General features: G+C 36.8%; 1 protein-coding gene across 1 annotated transcript in view; it reads right to left on the reverse strand.

Annotated features, from left to right (window-relative positions):
* The window catches only part of FBXL20 (F-box and leucine rich repeat protein 20), a 114,344-nt gene that overhangs the window by 66,537 nt on the left and 27,645 nt on the right, over positions 1-20,162 (reverse strand). Inside the window, exon 2 of the mRNA XM_037807986.1 lies at positions 422-483. Coding sequence (XP_037663914.1) covers positions 422-483 — 62 coding nt within the window. The remainder of the gene's footprint in view (positions 1-421; positions 484-20,162) is intronic.

The following is a 20,162-nucleotide window of genomic DNA, read 5'->3' on the forward strand; positions in this document are numbered from 1 at the left end:
GGAGGGAAAGGGATGGATGAGAACCACTCCTCAGAAGACTCAATATTATAATAAGATTAAAAAAATACTATCTCTTTCATAGTATATACAAGAATAGGCCAAAGAGAAAACTAGTAAAAGAAATTATACATAGGTACAAGTTGAGAGGGAGAAAAATGCTACTAAACTTTTGAATATCTTCATTCACATCTAGAAAATATAGAGTAAAATTGTTTTAAAATTGATAAATAAAGCAATCAGTAAATATTACATACGTAATCAGTTTACTGACAAAATAAAATTACAATTAATGTAGCAGAATAAATTTACCTCTGACAAGTGACATATACCAGTAATAGAGAAATGATCAGAATTTAAAAACATGCAAATACAATATACACATACGAAAAACACCCCATAAAATTAGCATACACAGACTTACCGTAATAGGAGTTCTTTGGGAAGTTTTTTATTGATTACAGCTTCATCGTTGTTTGAGAACATCTGCAAAAACAAGATCACTGTGTCAAGTGTTACTTAACATTTTATTATGTTTGACTAAACAGTTTAGAAGCAACCCTCTTAGCAGAGAGGAAAGTACAGTGAATGTTATAAGCCAGTCACATTTTCAGAGACCCTTCAGGCTGAAAAACATCTTTGAAGCATTTAAAGCATTCCCTGTCTTCACAGAAAAAGAACAGATAACAGTCAGAAGGATGACTATATGCCAGGTAGTATTTTAAATGTTTTTCACATCAATGCTTTTTATCCTCAAACCATCCCTATTACCTTCATTTTACAGATAAGGAAACTGAGTAAAGAGGTTTACTTGCTCAAGGTCACATCACTACAGAGTGACTTTTAAAATGCCATTAAAATAATAAGATAATTCCTCAAACTTCCTTCACATTTACTTGTTCAGGGAGGTATTGAGAAACTTGGGAGAGGTAACATTCTCTTTCATGTTTTATACATCATGCAGAAAACCCATAATGCTTCATAGCCACCACCATAAGCATTCTTGATGCACCCAAGTAATCATTTAACAAATTAATCAAGTTACTCACAATGGGTACTTTTAGACAGAGCCATCAAAAAAGGAACATGACTGTAAGCTTGTTTAGTAAACTACATACAAAAACAAGTATCTATTCGCAATTACCAAAAGATGGAAGCAACCTAAGCATCTATCAACCAAAGAATGGGTAAATAAAATGTGGTATGTACATGCAGTGGAATATTATTCAGCCATAAGGAATGAAGTCCTGATCCATGAAACAGCATGGCTGAACCTTGGAGACATCCTGTTGAGTGAAATAAGACAGACACAAAAAGACAAATATTGTGTGATTTCACTGATTTGAAACAATTATAATAAGCAAACTTATAAGAGTCAGAATCTAGAATACAGAATACCAGGGGATGGGGAAAATGAAGTTGAAGCTTGGAATGTGCAGGGTTCCTAACTGGAGTGATGGAGATGTGTTGATGGTGCATGGTAGTGACGGTGGCACAACATTGTGAGCCCAATTAACAGCACTGAAACATATATCCGAATGTGATTAAAAGGGGAAATGTCAGATTGCATACATGGTAACAGAATAAAAATGTTAAAAAAAAAATCCATGAAACCACACTACACAAACAGTGAACCCTGAGTTGAACTGTAGACTTTAATCAACAGTACAATTGTAGAAAATGTGCTGTCATCAGTTGTGGCAGGTGTTCATACCAATGCAGGGTATTGGTGCTGGGGTGGTTGGTATATGGGAGTCTGCTATTTTATGCATGGTTGTTCTGTAAACCCACAACTTCTCTAAAAAAAGGAGCAAACAAACAAAACACCAAGTATCTATGCCCAATAAAGGGAGAGCAAAAAGCAAATATGTTTGGTCCCTGCTATCTCTTAACTTCACTCAATGAACAGTTACAGAACATTTTGTAAGCTGCAGGCACTTTCTTAGATGATGGAATACAAAGAAAACAAGATATTATCTCTGTTCTTAAGCAGCTCCTGATCAAAAAAGGGAACAGATATAAGCAAATAATTTATTATTAGAGATAAATGATAAGAGGTATTTGAGAACAAAGGATGGAGGTGATATTGAAACCAGGTGTTAAAGAAAGGACAGATATTTACTAGGAAAGAAAGAGGAGATAATATGTATAAAAGCATGGAGTCACCCAGGGGTGTAAATCTTCCTGGCAACATGGGATATGACTCCCAGGGATGAATCTGGAGCCGGCATCATGGGACTGAGAACATCTTCTTGACCAAAAGGGGGATGCAAAATGAAACGAAATAAAGTTTCAGTGGCTGAGAGATTTCAAATGGAGTCAAGAGGTCACTCTGGTGGACATTCTTATGCACTATATAGATGACACTTTTTAGGTTTTAATGTATTGGAATGGCTAGAAGTAAAACCTGAAACTACCAAACTCCAACCCAGTAGCCATGACACCTGAAGACGACTGTATGACAATGTAGCTTACAAGGGGTGACAGTGTGACTGTGAAAACCTTGTGGATCGCACTCCCTTTATCCAGTGTATGGATGAATGAGTACAAAAATGGGGCCAAAACCTAAATGAATACTAGGGTGAGATGAGGGGGGATGATTTGGGTGCTCTTTTTTACATTTATTTTTTATTCTTATTCTGATTCTTTCTGGTGTAAGGAAAATGCTTAACAGTAGATTGAGGTGATGAATGCACAACTATATGATGGTACTGTGAACAGGTGACTGTACACCATGGATGACTATATGGTATGTGAATATATCTCAATAAAACTGAATTAAAAAAAAAACATGGAGTCAGACAAAGGCATTTCATGGAGATTCAGAGTGGAATAAGTAATGGAGGGGAAGCAGTGTGTAGTGTGTGTGTGTGTGTGTGTGTGTGTGTGTGTGTGTGTGTGTGTGTATTTCCCCCTCAATTGCGGATAGTTAAAAATAGCTAAAAGGACAGCTCTGTAAGGACAGGGCAATGCCTACCATGTTTGCCTTCACATTTCCAAGGTTGAGCACAGAGCCTGACACATGGCAGGAACTCAGTATCTGCTGAATGAACTGGTAAATGGATAGTGAGGCTAAGTCAAGAGGGAAACTTGTATACCATGATAAAGAATTTTAAACAATACTACAGGGAAGAGGAACCTAAAGAAATTAAACTCTGGGCTGGTGGCAAGGAGATTCGTTAGGAATGTACTAGAATTATAGTCCAATTATAAGAAGATTGCAGGAAAGGCAGGAAGGAAGGAAAGAAATTGGAGATGAGGGATTTTTAAAGTAGAAACAACAGGACTTGGAGACTCAATGTTGGATCATCTAGCAAATTTCAGTGCAGGAAACAGACTATCTTACAACGGAAGCAATGCTATTGCCTGATACAATTTTCTTAAAAAGAAAAAAGCTATCAAAGAATAATCCATTTCCCTAAATATCTACCAAGCAGTAGAAGCTACGGGGAAAAGATCCAACCCTTCCTCTATAAGGCAGCTTTTCAAAATGAAACCATCACATTTCCTCCTAAACAAGCTTGGGATTCTCAAACAACAGTTTCTAAGACTATACTCCATCATGGACATTCTTCTCTGGGTATAATAGCAGGTAAGAATGCAGGAAGAAGTTGTAATGTATTTAAAAAGCTGAATAATTAAAGGTTGCTGATACAAATAATGCCTTGCAAAGACAGCTAGTAAGACAAGAGCTGAGGAGACTATTCAGAGTTGGATAGCAAACAACACCCTTACTTAAGTTTGAGTTCTTTGGGAAAAATGGAAGTCTCTAAGTGTAAAACAATATCGCTAAAGACCCAATGTACTAGAACAAGCCCAACTCAAATCCACAAAAAGTAAGACAATCATTTTTATATTAGAAATGCTAAGCTCTTTATCCTCTATACTCGAAAATATTTTATTAAATGTAATATATATTTCACTTGAATATATGATGTATATTAATTAAAAATGAACCTCCTAGAAGTTGTTCTCATGACTTCTACAACTCTAGATATAAAACTGAACAAAAAAAATCACACTCAGCAGCTGATTTCTCTCCCTGCTTCAATCTACATAGACTAAATATTTTTGTCTCTGTAGGAATATGAATGTATATGAAGGGGAAAAGGAACAGACAGCGACTGGTAGGATTTGGGAAACACCATGTATACAGGGCACTTGTCCAGCTTTACACACCCCCCCACCCCACCCTTCCTTCTACACACAAGTATCTTACTTCAAATTTGCAGTGGTTCTCAAAGAGTGGTCCTTGGACTAGCAGCATCAGCAAATACAGGTAAATTGTTGGAAAAATTCTTCAGCTCTACCTCAGATCTACAGAAACTGGGTTGAGGTTGGGGTAGGGGGAAAAGCAGGATGTTTTTAACTATCCCTCCAGATGATACAGATGCACCCTAAAGTCTGAGAACCAATGAACCAGATAGAGTAGATTGAGGATTTCAGTACTCAAGAAATTACAGTTCTGTATCAGTTCATGCTATTACATCCAAATGTTTCATAGAAGCAATATATTTGCCTCAGATATTTTACTATTGCAGCTGAATCCATGCTATTTCAGCTGCATGATTTCTCATGCAAGAATACAAAGGGTGTCAGGACCAATTAGATTAAGACTATGATAGATTACACCAAGTCTGTGAAGAATTTTGGATATAATAGTTGTGGAATAAGTGATTGTTCAAACTTTTGCTCTCCTTAGGTAATCTAGTTTTCTACTAACAAGGGGATATATCATCATGTATTTTTTTTTTTAATCTTCATTTTATTGAGATATATTCACATACCACGCAGTCATACAAAACAAATCGTACTTTCGATTGTTTACAGTACCATTACATAGTGGTACATTCATAACCCAAATCAATCCCTGACACCTTCATTAGCACACACACAAAAATAACAAGAATAATAATTAGAGTGAAAAAGAGCAATTGAAGTAAAAAAGAACACTGGGTACCTTTGTCTGTCTGTTTCCTTCCCCTATTTTTCTACTCATCCATCCCTAAACTAGACAAAGTGGAGTGTGGTCCTTATGGCTTTCCCAATCCCATTGTCACCCCTCATAAGCTACATTTTTATACAACTGTCTTCGAGATTCATGGGTTCTGGGTTGTAGTTTGATAGTTTCAGGTATCCACCACCAGCCACCCCAATTCTTTAGAACCTAAAAAGGGTTGTCTAAAGTGTGCGTAAGAGTGCCCACCAGAGTGACCTCTCGGCTCCTTTTGGAATCTCTCTGCCACTGAAGCTTATTTCATTTCCTTTCACATCCCCCTTTTGGTCAAGAAGATGTTCTCCGTCCCACGATGCCAGGTCTACATTCCTCCCCGGGAGTCGTATTCCACATTGCCAGGGAGATTCACTCCCCTGGGTGTCTGATCCCACGTAGGGGGGAGGGCAGTGATTTCACCTTTCAAGTTGGCTTAGCTAGAGAGACAGGGCCACATCTGAGCAACAAAGAGGCATTCGGGAGGAGGCTCTTAGGCACAACCATAGGGAGGCCTAGCCTCTCCTTTGCAGCAACCGTCTTCCCAAGGGTAAGACCTGTGGTAGAGGGCTCAACCCATCAAACCACCAGTCCCCTATGTCTGTGGGCATGTTAGCAACCATGGAAGTGCGGTAGGCCAATACCCCTGCATTCTCCACAGGCTCCTCGAGGGGGCAGTACATCTTTTTTTTTTCCTTGTTTTTCTTCTTTTTTTTTTTTTTAACTTTCCCTTCTTTTTTAAATCAACTGTATGAAAAAAAAGTTAAAAAGAAAACAAACATACAATAAAAGAACATTTCAAAGAGACCATAACAAGGGAGTAAGAAAAAGACAACTAACCTAAGATAACTGCTTTACTTCCAACATGTTCCTACTTTACCCCAAGAAAGTTACCTAATATAGCAACATTTCTGTGAACTTGCTCCCACTACATCCATCAGAAACCAACAGACCATAGTCATTCCTGGGCATCCCCAGAACGCCAAACAGCCCATCTGTTCTTCTTGGATTATTGTTCCCCCTTCCTTAATTGCTCTCTATTGCTAGTTCCCCTACATTCTACATTATAAACCATTTGTTTTACATTTTTCAAAGTTCACATTAGTGGTAGCATATAATATTTCTCTTTTTGTGCCTGGCTTATTTTGCTCAGCATTATGTCTTCAAGGTTCATCCATGTTGTCATATGTTTCACGAGGTCGTTCCTTCTTACTGCCGTGTAGTATTCCATCGTGTGTATATACCACATTTTATTTATCCACTCATCTGTTGAAGGACATTTGGGTTGTTTCCATCTCTTGGCAATTGTGAATAATGCTGCTATGAACATTGGCGTGCAGATATCTGTTCGTGTCACTGCTTTCCGATCTTCCGGGTATATACCGAGAAGTGCAATCGCTGGATCGAATGGTAACTCTATATCTAGTTTTCTAAGGAACTGCCAGACTGACTTCCAGAGTGGCTGAACCATTATACAGTCCCACCAACAATGAATAAGAGTTCCAATTTCTCCACATCCTCTCCAGCATTTGTAGTTTCCTGTTTGTTTAATGGCAGCCATTCTAACCGGTGTTAGATGGTATCTCATTGTGGTCTTAATTTGCATCTCTCTAATAGCTAGTGAAGCTGAACATTTTTTCATGTGTTTCTTGGCCATTTGTATTTCCTCTTCAGAGAACTGTCTTTTCATATCTTTTGCCCATTTTATAATTGGGCCGACTGTACTACTGTCATTGAGTTGTAGGATTTCTTTATATATGCAAGATATCAGTCTTTTGTCAGATACATGGTTTCCAAAACTTTTTTCCCATTGAGTTGGCTGCCTCTTTACCTTTTTGAGAAATTCTTTTGAGGTGCAGAAACTTTTAAGCTTGAGGAGTTCCCATTTATCTATTTTCTCTTTTGTTGCTTGTGCTTTCGGTGTAAAGTCTAGGGAGTGGCCGCCTAATACAAGGTCTTGAAGATGTTTTCCTACATTATCTTCTAGGAGTTTTATGGTACTTTCTTTTATATTGAGATCTTTGGTCCATTTTGAGTTAATTTTTGTGTAGGGGGTGAGGTAGGGGTCCTCTTTCATTCTTTTGGATATGGAAATCCAACTCTCCCAGCCCCATTTGTTGAAAAGACCATTATGACTCAGTTCAGTGACTTTGGGGGCCTTATTAAATATCAGTCAGCTATAGATCTGAGGGTCTATCTCCGAATTCTCAATTCGATTCCATTGATCTATCTATCTTTGCGCCAGTACCATGCTGTTCTGGCAACTGTGGCTTTATAATAAGCTTCAAAGTCAGGGAGTGTAAGTCCTCCCACTTCGTTTTTCTTTTTTAGAGTGTCTTTAGCAATTCGAGGCATCTTCCCTTTCCAAATAAATTTGATAACTAGCTTTTCCAAGTCTGCAAAGTAGGTTGTTGGAATTTTGATTGGGATTGCATTGAATCTGTAGATGAGTTTGGGTAGAATTGACATTTTAATGACATTTAGTCTTCCTATCCATGAACATGGAATATTTTTCCATCTTTTAAGGTCCCCTTCTATTTCTTTTAGTAGAGTTATGTAGTTTTCTTTGTATAGGTCTTTTACATCTTTGGTTAAGTTGATTCCTAGGTACTTGATTTTTTTAGTTGCTATTGAAAATGGTATCTTTTTCTTGAGTGTCTCTTCAGTTTGTTCATTTCTAGCATATAGAAACATTACTGACTTATGTGCATTAACCTTGTATCCCGCTACTTTGCTAAATTTGTTTATTAGCTCTAGTAGCTGTATCGTCGATTTCTCAGGGTTTTCCAGATATAAGATCATATCATCTGCAAACAATGACAGTTTTACTTCTTCTTTTCCAATCTGGATGCCTTTTATTTCTTTGTCTTGCCGGATTGCCCTGGCTAGCACTTCCAGCACAATGTTGAATAACAGTGGTGACAGCGGGCATCCTTGTCTTGTTCCTGATCTTAGAGGGAAGGCTTTCAGTCTCTCACCATTGAGTACTAAGCTGGCTGTGGGTTTTTCATATATGCTCTTTATCATGTTGAGGAAGTTTCCTTCAATTCCTACCTTTTGAAGTGTTTTTATCAAAAAGGGATGTTGGATTTTGTCAAATGCTTTTTCAGCATCTATTGAGATGATCAATTGATTTTTCCCTTTTGACTTGTTAATGTGTTGTAATACATTGATTGATTTTCTTATGTTGAACCATCCTTGCATGCCTGGAATCAACCTCACTTGGTCATGGTGTATGATTTTTTTTAATGTGTCTTTGGAATCGATTTGCAAGTATTTTGTTGAGGATTTTTGCATCTATATTCATTAGGGAGATTGGCCGGTAGTTTTCCTTTTTTGTAGCATCTTTGCCTGGTTTTGGTATTAGATTGATGTTAGCTTCATAAAATGAGTTAGGTAATGTTCCATTTTCTTCAATGTTTTGAAAGAGTTTGAGTAAGATTGGTGTCAGTTCTTTCTGGAAAGTTTGGTAGAATTCCCCTGTGAAGCCATCTGGCCCTGGGCATTTATTTGTGGGAAGATTTTTGATGACTGATTGGATCTCTTTGCTTGTGATGGGTTGGTTGAGGTCTTCTATTTCTTCTCTGGTCAGTCTAGGTTGTTCATATGTTTCCAGGAAATTGTCCATTTCCTCTACATTATCCAGTTTGTTGCCATACAGTTGTTCATAGTATCCTCTTATAATTTTTTTTAATTTCTTCAGGATCTGCAGTTATGTCACCTTTTTCATTCATTATTTTGTTTATATGGGTCTTCTCTCTTTTTGATTTTGTCAGTCCAGCTAGGGGCTTGTCAATCTTGTTGATCTTCTCAAAGAACCAACTTTTGGTGATATTTATCCTCTCTATTGTTTTTTTGTTCTCTATGTCATTTATTTCTGCTTTAATCCTTGTTATTTCTTTTCTTCTACTTGGTTTAGGATTGGTTTGCTGTTCATTTTCTAGCTTCTTCAGTTGATCCATTAGTTCTTTGATTTTGGCTCTTTCTTCCTTTTTAATATATGCGTTTAGTGCTATAAATTTCCCCCTTAGCACTGCTTTTGCTGCATCCCATAGGTTTTGGTATGTTGTGTTCTCATTTTCATTCGTCTCTATATATTTAGCAATTTCTCTTGCTATTTCTTCTTTAACCCACTGATTGTTTAGGAGTGTGTTGTTTAACCTCCAGGTATTTGTGAATTTTCTAAGTCTCTGATGGTTATTGACTTCTAATTGTATTCCATTGTGGTCAGAGAATGTGCTTTGAATAATTTCAATCTTTTAAAATTTATTGAGGCTTGTTTTATGTCCCAGCATATGATCTATTCTGGAGAAAGTTCCATGAGCACTAGAAAAGTATGTGTATCCTGGTGATTTGGGATGTAATGTCCTGTATATGTCTGTTAAATCTAATTCATTTATCAGATTGTTTAGGTTTTCAATTTCCTTATTGGTCTTCTGTCTGGTTGATCTATCTATAGGAGAGAGTGATGTGTTGAAGTCTCCCACAATTATTGTGGAAACATCAATTGCTTCCTTTAGTTTTGCCAGTGTTTCTCTCATGTATTTTGTGGCACCCTGATTGGGTGCATAGACATTTACGATTGTTATTTCTTCTTGCTGAATTGCCCCTTTTATTAGTATGTAATGGCCTTCTTTGTCTCTCAAAACATCCCTGCATTTGAAGTCTATTTTATCTGAGATTAATATTGCTACACCTGCTTTCTTTTGGCTGTAGCTTGCATGGAATATTTTTTTCCATCCTTTCACTTTCAGTTTCTTTGTGTCCCTGTGTCTAAGATGAGTCTCTTGTATGCAACATATTGATGGTTCATTTTTTTTGATCCATTCTGCGAATCTATATCTTTTAATTGGGGAGTTTAATCCATTTACATTCAACGTTATAACCGTGAAGGCATTTCTTGAATCGGCCATCTTATCCTTTGGTTTATGTTTGTCATATTTTTCCCCTCTGTCTATTAATATCCTTTATTGTACCCATACCGAATCTCTTTAGTACTGAACCTTTCTCCAAGTCTCTCTGTCCTTTCTTTGTTTCTCTGTCTGTAGGGCTCCCTTTAGTATCTCCAGTAGGGCAGGTCTCTTGCTAGCATATTCTCTCAGCATTTGTTTGTCTGTGAAAAATTTAAGCTCTCCCTCAAATTTGAAGGAGAGCTTTGCTGGATAAACTATTCTTGGCTGGAAATTTTTCTCACTCAGAATTTTAAATATATCGTGCCACTGCCTTTTCGCCTCCATGGTGGCTGCTGAGTAGTCACTACTTAGTCTTATGCTGTTTCCTTTGTATGTGGTGAATTGCTTTTCTCTTGCTGCTTTCAGAACTTGCTCCTCTTCTGTGTTTGACAGTGTGATCAGTATATGTCTCGGAGTGGGTTTATTTGGATTTATTCTATTTGGGGTTCGCTGAGCATTTATGATTTGTGTATTTATGTTGTTTAGAAGATTTGGGAAGTTTTCCCCAACAATTTCTTTGAATACTCTTCCTAGACCTTTACCCTTTTCTTCCCCTTCTGGGACACCAATGAGTCTTATATTTGGACGTTTCATATTATCTATCATATCCCTGAGGTCCATTTCGATTTTTTCAATTTTTTTCCCCATTCTTTCTTTTATGCTTTCATTTTCCATTCTGTCATCTTCGAGGTCACTGATTCGTTGTTCAACTTCCTCTAGTCTTGTACTATGAGTGTCCAGAATCTTTTTAATTTGGTCAACAGTTTCTTTAATTTCCATAAGATCATCCATTTTTTTATGTAGTCTTGCAATGTCTTCTTTATGCTCTTCTAGGGTCTTCTTGATTTCCTTTGTCTCCTGTACTATGGTCTCATTGTTCATCTTTAGTTCTTTGAGTAGCTGCTCTAGGTGCTGTGTCTCTTCTGGTCTTTTGATTTGGGTGCTTGGGCTTGCTTGGGTTATCCATATCGTCTGGTTTTTTCATATGCTTTATAATTTTCTGTTGTTTTTGGCCTCGTGGCATTTGCCGAACTTGATAGGGTTCTTTTAGGATTTGTAGAACAATTGAAGTCCTTATCTCTAATTTATCAGATCTACAGCTTCGTGGAGTACACTTTCTCTAACTAACCAGCAGGTGGCGTCCACGAGCCACCTGTTCTCCACAAGCCAGTTCTCCCCTGCTTAGCCTTTTTGGTGAGTGGGGGAGTGAGTCTTGTGGGGTCCAATTGGTGTACCAAGCTTGCGTGTGTAGTCGGTGTTGCCTGCCCTGTATATGGGGCGTGTTTCTGGGCAGTCAGGGAGGGGGGGTGGCTCTAACAATCAAATCTCCCTGGTGATCCTAGAGTTTTAAGGCTGCTGCAATAGTCTAATCCTTCAGTTCAGTCCTGCCACAGTTTGTCTCTGCCACTGACCCACAAGTCCTTGGTATTGGCGTATGGCTCCTGAGACTTGCAAGTGGGCCCCTCTTCCAGGCCGTGCACCCCCTGGTCCTCTGTTGAGGGATGACTGTGCTATGTCACAGGTGAGTGCCGTCCCCCCAGGGCAGTTCTGGGCTGCTGGGCTGTGTAGGGAGGCTCCCAGTCTGCTGAAATGATGGCTGAATGGGGCTTTGTTAATTCACACTGCTCTACCTTCCCAACTCTGGGACAATCAGCTGAGGTTGCAGGAAGGCTAATGTCCACGCCCAGTTTTGTGGTGTGTGCCTGTTATTTGAAGCGCTTCCGTCACACTGAGTTGTCTGGGGCAGTTCTGGGCTATGGGGCTGGCGATGGGCAGGAGTGTTTCCTGTCCACCAGGATGATGGCTGTGAGCGGACACCCCCCTTTTCTTGGGAAGTTGTGGTGTTTAGTGAATTTTCTCAGCCACTGGATTATTGCATTTTGTCTCAGAGCTCTCCTAGTTCTGCTCTTGACTTGACCTGCCCAAATTGCAGGTCTTTGAAGCTTTCTGTATTGGGCTTCTTAGAGTAATTGTTTTAGAAAAAGAAAAAAGGATTAAAAAAAAAAAAAAAGGGCCCTCCTCAGAGATCTAATGGGTTATTGAAATGCTAAGAGACAAAGCAACCAGGGCCATTAAGGAAAGGTCCACAGGGCAGAGAGATTAGCTTTTCTTCGGGATTTGCATATGCGCCTCAGGGCCTGAGCTCAGGCCTGAGCTCTGCCCTTCCCCTTTCTATGTTCACCAGAACTCCAAAAATCCTCCGCTTTTATTTTGGAGTTTTTCGTGTTGTTTTTTTTCTATGCCTGTCTCCTCTCTTGTGGGCTGGCTGCTCTCAGATTCTCTGGTGTCTGGTCTCCGTCTATCTATGGTTGGAGTTTGGATCAGCAGAATGAGTTTCTGATAAGGGCTGCCACTGCAGTTCTCCCTTCTCCTTCCCGGAGCTGACAGCCCCTCCTCCCACGGGACTGAGCCTGGCAGGGAGGGGCGCGGGTCCCCTGGCCGCAAAAACTTACAGATTTCGCTGATCTCAGCAGTTCCACGTTTTCATGAGTGTTGTATGAAGTATGCCCAAAGTCAGATTGCTCTGTGGTGTCCAGTCCACACAGTTCCTGGCTTTCTACCTACTTTCCTGGAGGAGTAACTAAAACATACAGCTCACCAGTCTGCCATCTTGCCCCGCCTCTCCTCATCATGTATTTTTACAACGTATCCACAATTATAAGAAAGTGGTCAGGTGAACAACATGGGAGCAATTGCACTGTTCTGTCCCAGTATAATTGTTTCAAGGTAGGACTACCATCACCTAAACAAGCAAGCAGACACTGCAACAGTCTTGACTTCTAGGGTGGACATTCTTAAGTACTCAAGTTTTAAAAAATCAAAGTCATAAATTAGCACAGATTGTTGCTTTGTATAAAACTGTAATTGTTTTTCGATGGATTATTTAGCTGAGGAATATGGCTTACAAATCACTTTTTCCAAATTGTAATTACATCAGCTAAGAGGGTTCCTGAATTAACAAGCATATTTTTGCTATTATTTTAACCTTTCTGATCACCTTTTTATTTATATATTTTTTAATTTTTGAAATAAATTCAAACTTACAGTAAGAGTTGCAAAAATAATACAAACCCCATACACAGAACTCCAACATACCCCAAACCCCCTCCACCGATACCCCAATCTACCAACTTTAATATTTTGTCACTTTACCATTTCTTTCTTTCCCTCCGTCCCTCCCTGTGTATCATCTATCATCTATTGCTCTGTCTTCTGAATATGAGAGCAAGTTGCACACATCCTTGAACAAATAATATAGTTCACATATACATTTCCTATGAACAAGAATATTCATTTATGTAATCACATTAAGTGTAGTTAAGAAGTTCAAGAAAATTAACATTGATATAAAGCTTACATTCTATATTTCATTTTTTTCTTATGTCCCAATTGTGTCCTTTTGAGCCTCTTCTCCTCTGAGAGCTCATCCAGGATCATCTATGGCATTTAATTGTCATTATCTATTTAGACTGTCTCTTTTTTCCAATTGTAGAAACATATATACAGCATAAATCTTCCCATTCCAACCCCTCCCAAGCATTCCATTTAGTGGGATTAATCACATTCACAATGTTGCAATGCCATCACCTTCCCACCATCCATTACTAGAAATTTCCCTTTACCCCAAACAGAAATCCTACACTCATTTCTTATTGACTCCCCATTGCCCCTTCCCCCACTTCTCGTAACCCATACTCTACTTTTCATCTCTATGACCATATTCTTTGATACTTTCTCTGATCACCTTTTTAAAAAGAATCTCAGTTTGGCACATTTTGAGGATTAGTTTACTAACATGATGAATTTAAATTCTTAGCACACAAACAAGATCCAAGAAACTTTTAGGAGACTTTAAACCCAGGGTCTGGATGGAAATAGGTAGATAGTTCGAAGGAAGAAAATGGAAAGAAATAAATACTTGTTCAACAGTGACCCCTACTGCTTAAATTGGAGTAAAAGTTACCAACTTCGAAACAGGAAGCTAAAAAAATTTGATCTATATTCATGTTTTATAGGGAGTAGAGAATTAATGCTTAAAATGTGCAGAGTTTCTATTTGGGATAATGGAAACATTTTGGTAATGGATGGTGGTGATGGTAGCAAAATATTGTGACTGTAATTAACAGCACTGAATTATATATTTGAATATGGTTAAAAGGGAAATTTTAGGTTGTATATAAATTACTAGAATAAATATTTTTTAAAAAATCCATGGAACTGTATGCCCCAAATAGTGACCCTAAGTTAAACCATGGATGAAATTCCTGCTTTCACCAATTGTAACAAATATACCAGACCAATGCAAGATGTTATTAAAAGGGTGGTAAATGGGGAAACTGTATTTTATGCATGATTGTTCTGCAAACCTACAACTTCTATAATTAAAAAAAAAATTTTAAAGGCATTAGTGGACAAACACAAAAATTAAAAAAACTAAAAAACAAAATAAAAAAAGAAAAATCAAACAAACAAAAAAGGCATCAGTGGAATAACTGCTGAAATTAGAATAAGGTCTAATTAATAGTTTATCTAAGTTAATAGTATATCAGTGCTATTTTCCTGGTTTTGATCACAGCATTATGGTTATATAAATTGTTAACAATAGCAGAAGCTGGATGAAAGGTATACATGAACATTTTGTATAATTTCTGCAATTTTTCTGCATGTCTAAAATCACTCAAAAATAAATTTTTTAAAAATCAAAAAGTTGTAATGATTTCTAAGTTTTCACTGTCATGGAATTTCATCTGTATGCAGCAGTTTTTACACGATATAATTCACATACTATAAGATTCGCCTGTTTTAAGGGTACATTTTAATGATTTTAAATAAATTTAAAGAGTTGTGCAACTAAAACCACAATTCAGTTTGAGAGCATTTCCATCACTCCCGGAAAGATCATTTCTTGCCCATTTGCAACCAATTCCCATGTCTAACCCTAGCCTTAAGGAACCAATATAAATGGAATCAAATAATAATCTGACTTATTTCACTCCGCTTAATGTTTTTGAGGCTCATCCATATTGTAGCATGTATCAGGAGTTCATTTCTTTTTAACGCTAAATAGTATTCCCACATATGGAGTATCATATTTTATTTATCCATTCACCAGCTGACAGACATTTGGATTGCTTCCAATTTTTGCCTATTATAAATAATGCTGCTTGCACATATCATGCAAGTCTTTGCGTGGAAATATGTCTTCACTTCTCTTGGGTTGATTCCTAGGTGTTGAAGCGCTGGATCATTAGTAAGTTCAAACTTTTTTAAGAAACTGCCAAATTGCTATCCAAAGTACTATTTTATATTCCCACCAGTAATGAACACATGAGGGTTCCAGTTTTCCACATTTTCACCAACACTTGTTATTGTCTGTCTTTTTTATTAAACTTAGTCTAGCGAAATTAAAATGGTAACTCATGGTTTTAAGTTTCATTTCCTTACTTACCAATGATTCTGAGCATCATTTTATAGGCTTATTGGCCATTTGTATATATCTTCATTAGAGAACTGCCTATTTAAGTTCTTTAGTCATTTTTAAGTTAGGTTGTCTTTTTGTTGTTGTATTTTAAGAGTTCTTTACATATTCTGTATACTGGACCTTTATCAGATATATGGTTTGCAAATATTTTCTACTATTCCATAGGTTGTCTTTTCACTTTCTTGATAGTATCCTTTGATGCATGGATATAGAACCCCTGACTGACAGGTGGTTTTTTTCTTTCGGCACTTTGAATATGTCACCCAACTGCTCTGGCTTCCACTGTTTTTCATGAAAAGTCAGCTGTTGACACACTGCCAACTAAAAGAACTGTGAGAAATAATCAATTGTTGTTTTAAACCACTAAGACCACTAAGTTATAGGGTGATTGTTATACGCAAAGACTACTAAAACAAGCTCCAAGGTTGAAAAGTTTCTGACTTACAGTCTTACTTAATAACTACTTAAATTCATAGATTTGAACAGAACTTGTGACACAAGTTACTGGTTTGCCTGTAATAGGTTAAATATTTTGGTAAGAGGAAAAATTTAGGGAGATATTAAGAATGAATTTTCATAAGAAAATCTAGAGTTAAAGTTGCAAAAAATTTTTATAGTATTTTTTCCTATAAGTAATTTTTACTGATTATGCCATTCCCTCACTTCAACCAACACCAGATGTTTTTCCAATTGGCTAGTTTTCTTGCCAGAATCTAAGAGAAAAACATGTTTTGTATGGCTAAATAAATCTAAAACAAAATAAGTTTATAATTCCTCCACCCAACATCTTGTCCCTAGTAGAAATAAGTGCATTACCATTTCATGACTAAATTTCTCCTAAGAAAGAAATTCCTAGATAAAAAACTCCAAGGAAGGGATACATTTAGAAAACAAGACACATTACTTAATAGGTCAGACTTGCAGCTTTGGACATCTAATATCTGACACTAAATATTCCCAGCTTTCTTTTACATGGACTTCTTTTCTGATAACTTAACACAAATCTGTATCTACTACCAATTCTTTGCTCTCAGTCCTAAATAACCATCTATATACTTCATTCTGTTGTCTTTAGAATATTTCTTCTACTTGTTCAGCTTTACCCATCCCCAGCAACATTCTAGGGTACTGAGGACCCCTGTGAACTTTGAAGAACCTCTGGATATGACTGGATCTCATGTTGAACTGGGGCAGTTCAATCCTGGAAAGTTTCCATGCCCTAATGAAAACTTCTTTTGAAGTTATGAAGTGAAAGGAAAGCGCTGAAAATTGAAAATGGCAATATAATTGTATGTCCATCTCTCACCTCCTCCACTTCTCCTGGCTCCCACCCATCCGCAAAAGAACTAAGAGATAGATACTGCAAGACAATACTGGGATTTGACTCAAGCTTAGTAAACATTTAACCCAATCCCAGATTCCAAAATGCTACAGGAGTTGGGAAATTGATGGCTTACTCGTGTACAAATTCTGGCTGATACGTCAGAAATGGAAAACTGGAAGAATCTGCGGAATTTTCCAAGGCAAATGACAGATAGTAATTTTACATTTCAGTCACAAACATACATATTAAGTCATCTTATTGCTATGGAAATATTTCCAAAGCAATAATACTTTAATATAATTATTTGTAGAAAAAGCATTCCATGTTTTAGGTGATGTAAGAAACAAACTAAACATTGTTCTAGACTTCCTAGCTGCATGCCTGGAATTTAATATTTTAGATTAAAGGAAACAAAAGAAACAATATGTTAAATTAAACAAAGGTACTTTGTTAGAAAGAAAATCAGACAGAAAAAGCAATACCAAATTAACAGACCAAGGAAATCTAATAGACTTTTAGGCCAAGATATGAACAAGAGAGCAGTGCTATTGTGAACCAGACGGATAAACAAAGGACACATAATATGGCTAGGTGTTTGGGCTCGCTATTAATTATCATTCCAACTGATATATAGCTGGAAGGAGGTCTCTAGAATATGCCATGTAACTTAAGTAAATTTTTATATAAAAAGTCAAATATGAGAAAAAGCCTTACAAAAGGTTTCTTATCCTTTCTGTGTCCACACTTTCAAATCTTTTAGGAAATCTCCTCATATTTACTTCCGTTTTCTAAATATGCTTGTTTTATCAATTTTAGATATAACCTACTAACATCCTGCCATGAAAGGTAAGTATTTAGCTAAACCTTTACCCCTACCCCTCCACACCCTATGTAATTTTATCATAATCTTTGCTAAAATCAAGAGTCAGTACGAATATTATTATGACTGGACAGATACTACTCAGCACTGAGACAAGCAGAACAGCAGGACTATGCTTACTTTCTTGCAAACATTCCTCCTCCCCCCAAGTTAATGACTATTTCATTTTTTTCTATTTTCTATATACCAATTGCTAATTTCGCCCCAAAGGTTCCACCATCTGTCACATGTCTATCAATATTTTCCATATACTAAAACACAGGAGATACCATTTTCTCTCAGAGCTTTCCCTTTCCAGATCCTTTTGTTCTTTTTCCTGCTACAATCTAGGCCTGCTATGCAGCTGTCATCTTGGGCTCTTCCTTTGCTCTTCTACTTATTAATTCTACTTCCTGGATCCCATATTTTCTCCCTTGCTATATAAGGGCACATCCCCAAGTAGCTTGTGAAAAAAAGGTTAATGGGAACTTAATTTTTTTTTTGAGTCCCTGCATGCTTAAAAATATCTTTATTCTATCCTCATATTTGTCTGATAGTTTGGCTGGGAATAAAACTATAGGTTGGAAATCCTTTCTACTCAAGACATCCAAAGACACTGTGATGCATTTCTAATTTCCTGTGTTTTTGCTGTTATATGCAGTGCCATTGTGATTTTTGGTCCTTTGCATATGACTTCTAGTTATCCTTTCTGGAAGCTTTTAGTATATTCTCCCCAATTTTTTGAAATTTCATGGTCAACCTTCTTCTCTGAGTCTTTTTTTACTCCTTTATGGGCCCTTTCAATTTGGAAATCTATGCATTCAATCTGGAAATTTTAGGGCGGGGGAATTATTATCACTTCTCACTATTTTCTCTGTTCTCTCATTCTGGCATTTAGTCAAATATTGGACTTCCTGATCTGTCTTTAATTTGTTTTATTCTTTTTCTCTTATTTTCTTCTTTTTATCTTTTTGTTCTAATTTCTAGGAAATTGCTTCAACTTTATCTTCCAGCTATTATCCTGAATTGGGGGGCGGGTAAATAAAATTTTTTGTTTCCAAGGGTTATTTCTTATTCTTTGAAATATTTTTCAAAGCATCCTGTTCTTTTGAGAATGCAATATCTTCTCATTTCTTGGAGATATTATTATGTTTTGTTCCCAGATTTTTTCCTCTACTCTCTGCCTTGTCTGTTTCCTCTGAGTTCTTTTTACTTTGTTTATTTGTTGGGCCTTTCTCATTTTGGAAGCATTCCTCAGCTATTTGGTTATCTCTGGTTGTTCATTCATATTCAAGGCATTAAGCACATTTTCATTTAATTTCTTGCTCCATATCCCTACCCTCTTCATTTAGCTGATGTCCAGAAACCTCAGCTTCCATTTTCTTGGAGAAAAAATCTCCAGTCTCTCAGTGAGGGATGAAGCAGTTTGCTAGGTACACAAGATTTAATCACTTCACATAAAACTCTTTTAACCCTGCTTTTAATCTCAAGCCTCAATCTTATCTTTTATAAGACCGTTTGCCACCAAGTCCTGAAGCTTTTAAAAAAAGATTTTGTTGGGTAAACTTGTTTGCTTCTCCTTACAGTCCTCTCTGCAGACAACCCAGGGTATAGCTTCCTCCACTTGACTAAATCACTTACCATTCTTACCCATTTTCTATCTTCCTAAAATTTCTCATAAGCTGTGGTTTCTTCTTAAACTGATATTGTCCCTGTGGTCTTATGCTTCCTTTTATTATTATTTTAGTGCTGTCTGAAGAAGAAAAGGAAATAGATGTATTGGGTCTAATCAATCCCAAAGGTCTCAAGCAACATTTTTAGATAAAGATAAAAATTTTTTAGATAAAATTATAGAAAGTACATTTATTGAACTTGTGGAGGCCACAGAGTTCATTTAGATAAGGAATGCTCTGGATAATAGAATCAGGATTCAACATGGGATCAAAAGTATGGTATCAAGAGGGAACTGAACAGTTAGAACATTTGCATTTAAATTAAACAGCTATCAGTTACATAAATACAAAACAGGAAACCTGTTTCAAAAACAAACATGTGGAGTTTTACTTATTCATGAATCAGTAATATGACTTGCTATAATATATTTAAAAATAAAGAGAAAGAAAAACTATCATCTAGGATATAATAATAGGAAGCAAAGCACCAGATCAAGGGAGAAGAATACCCTACTGTATATTGTGGGTGGTTGATAACAACTCTAATGCCACATTTAAGAAAGGAAACTGACTAAATATTTAGAGGGTGAACTCCCAGACTGTAAGAGGCTCTAAAACTAAGTCTTGAAAAATGATAAAGATATGAGAGACAATCAAAGTCTTTGAGTAGAAGAATATCATAGTTGTTATCAAATATCTGAATAATTGTCCTTTAGATATCAGGGAAGTCATGACATTATTTTAAAAAAATTATTATTTAAAAAATAAAGGGTTTTTTTAAAATGTTATATTAGTTAGCCCTCTCCCTATTTTTTTTTTTTTTTTTTTTCCATTTTACTAATGCCAGGCTTTTGAGAATTTCTTAGAACCAATGTTTCATGGGTG

This window comes from Choloepus didactylus, chromosome 18, assembly GCF_015220235.1.
Source record: "Choloepus didactylus isolate mChoDid1 chromosome 18, mChoDid1.pri, whole genome shotgun sequence".
In the NCBI taxonomy this organism is placed as follows: domain Eukaryota; kingdom Metazoa; phylum Chordata; class Mammalia; order Pilosa; family Megalonychidae; genus Choloepus; species Choloepus didactylus.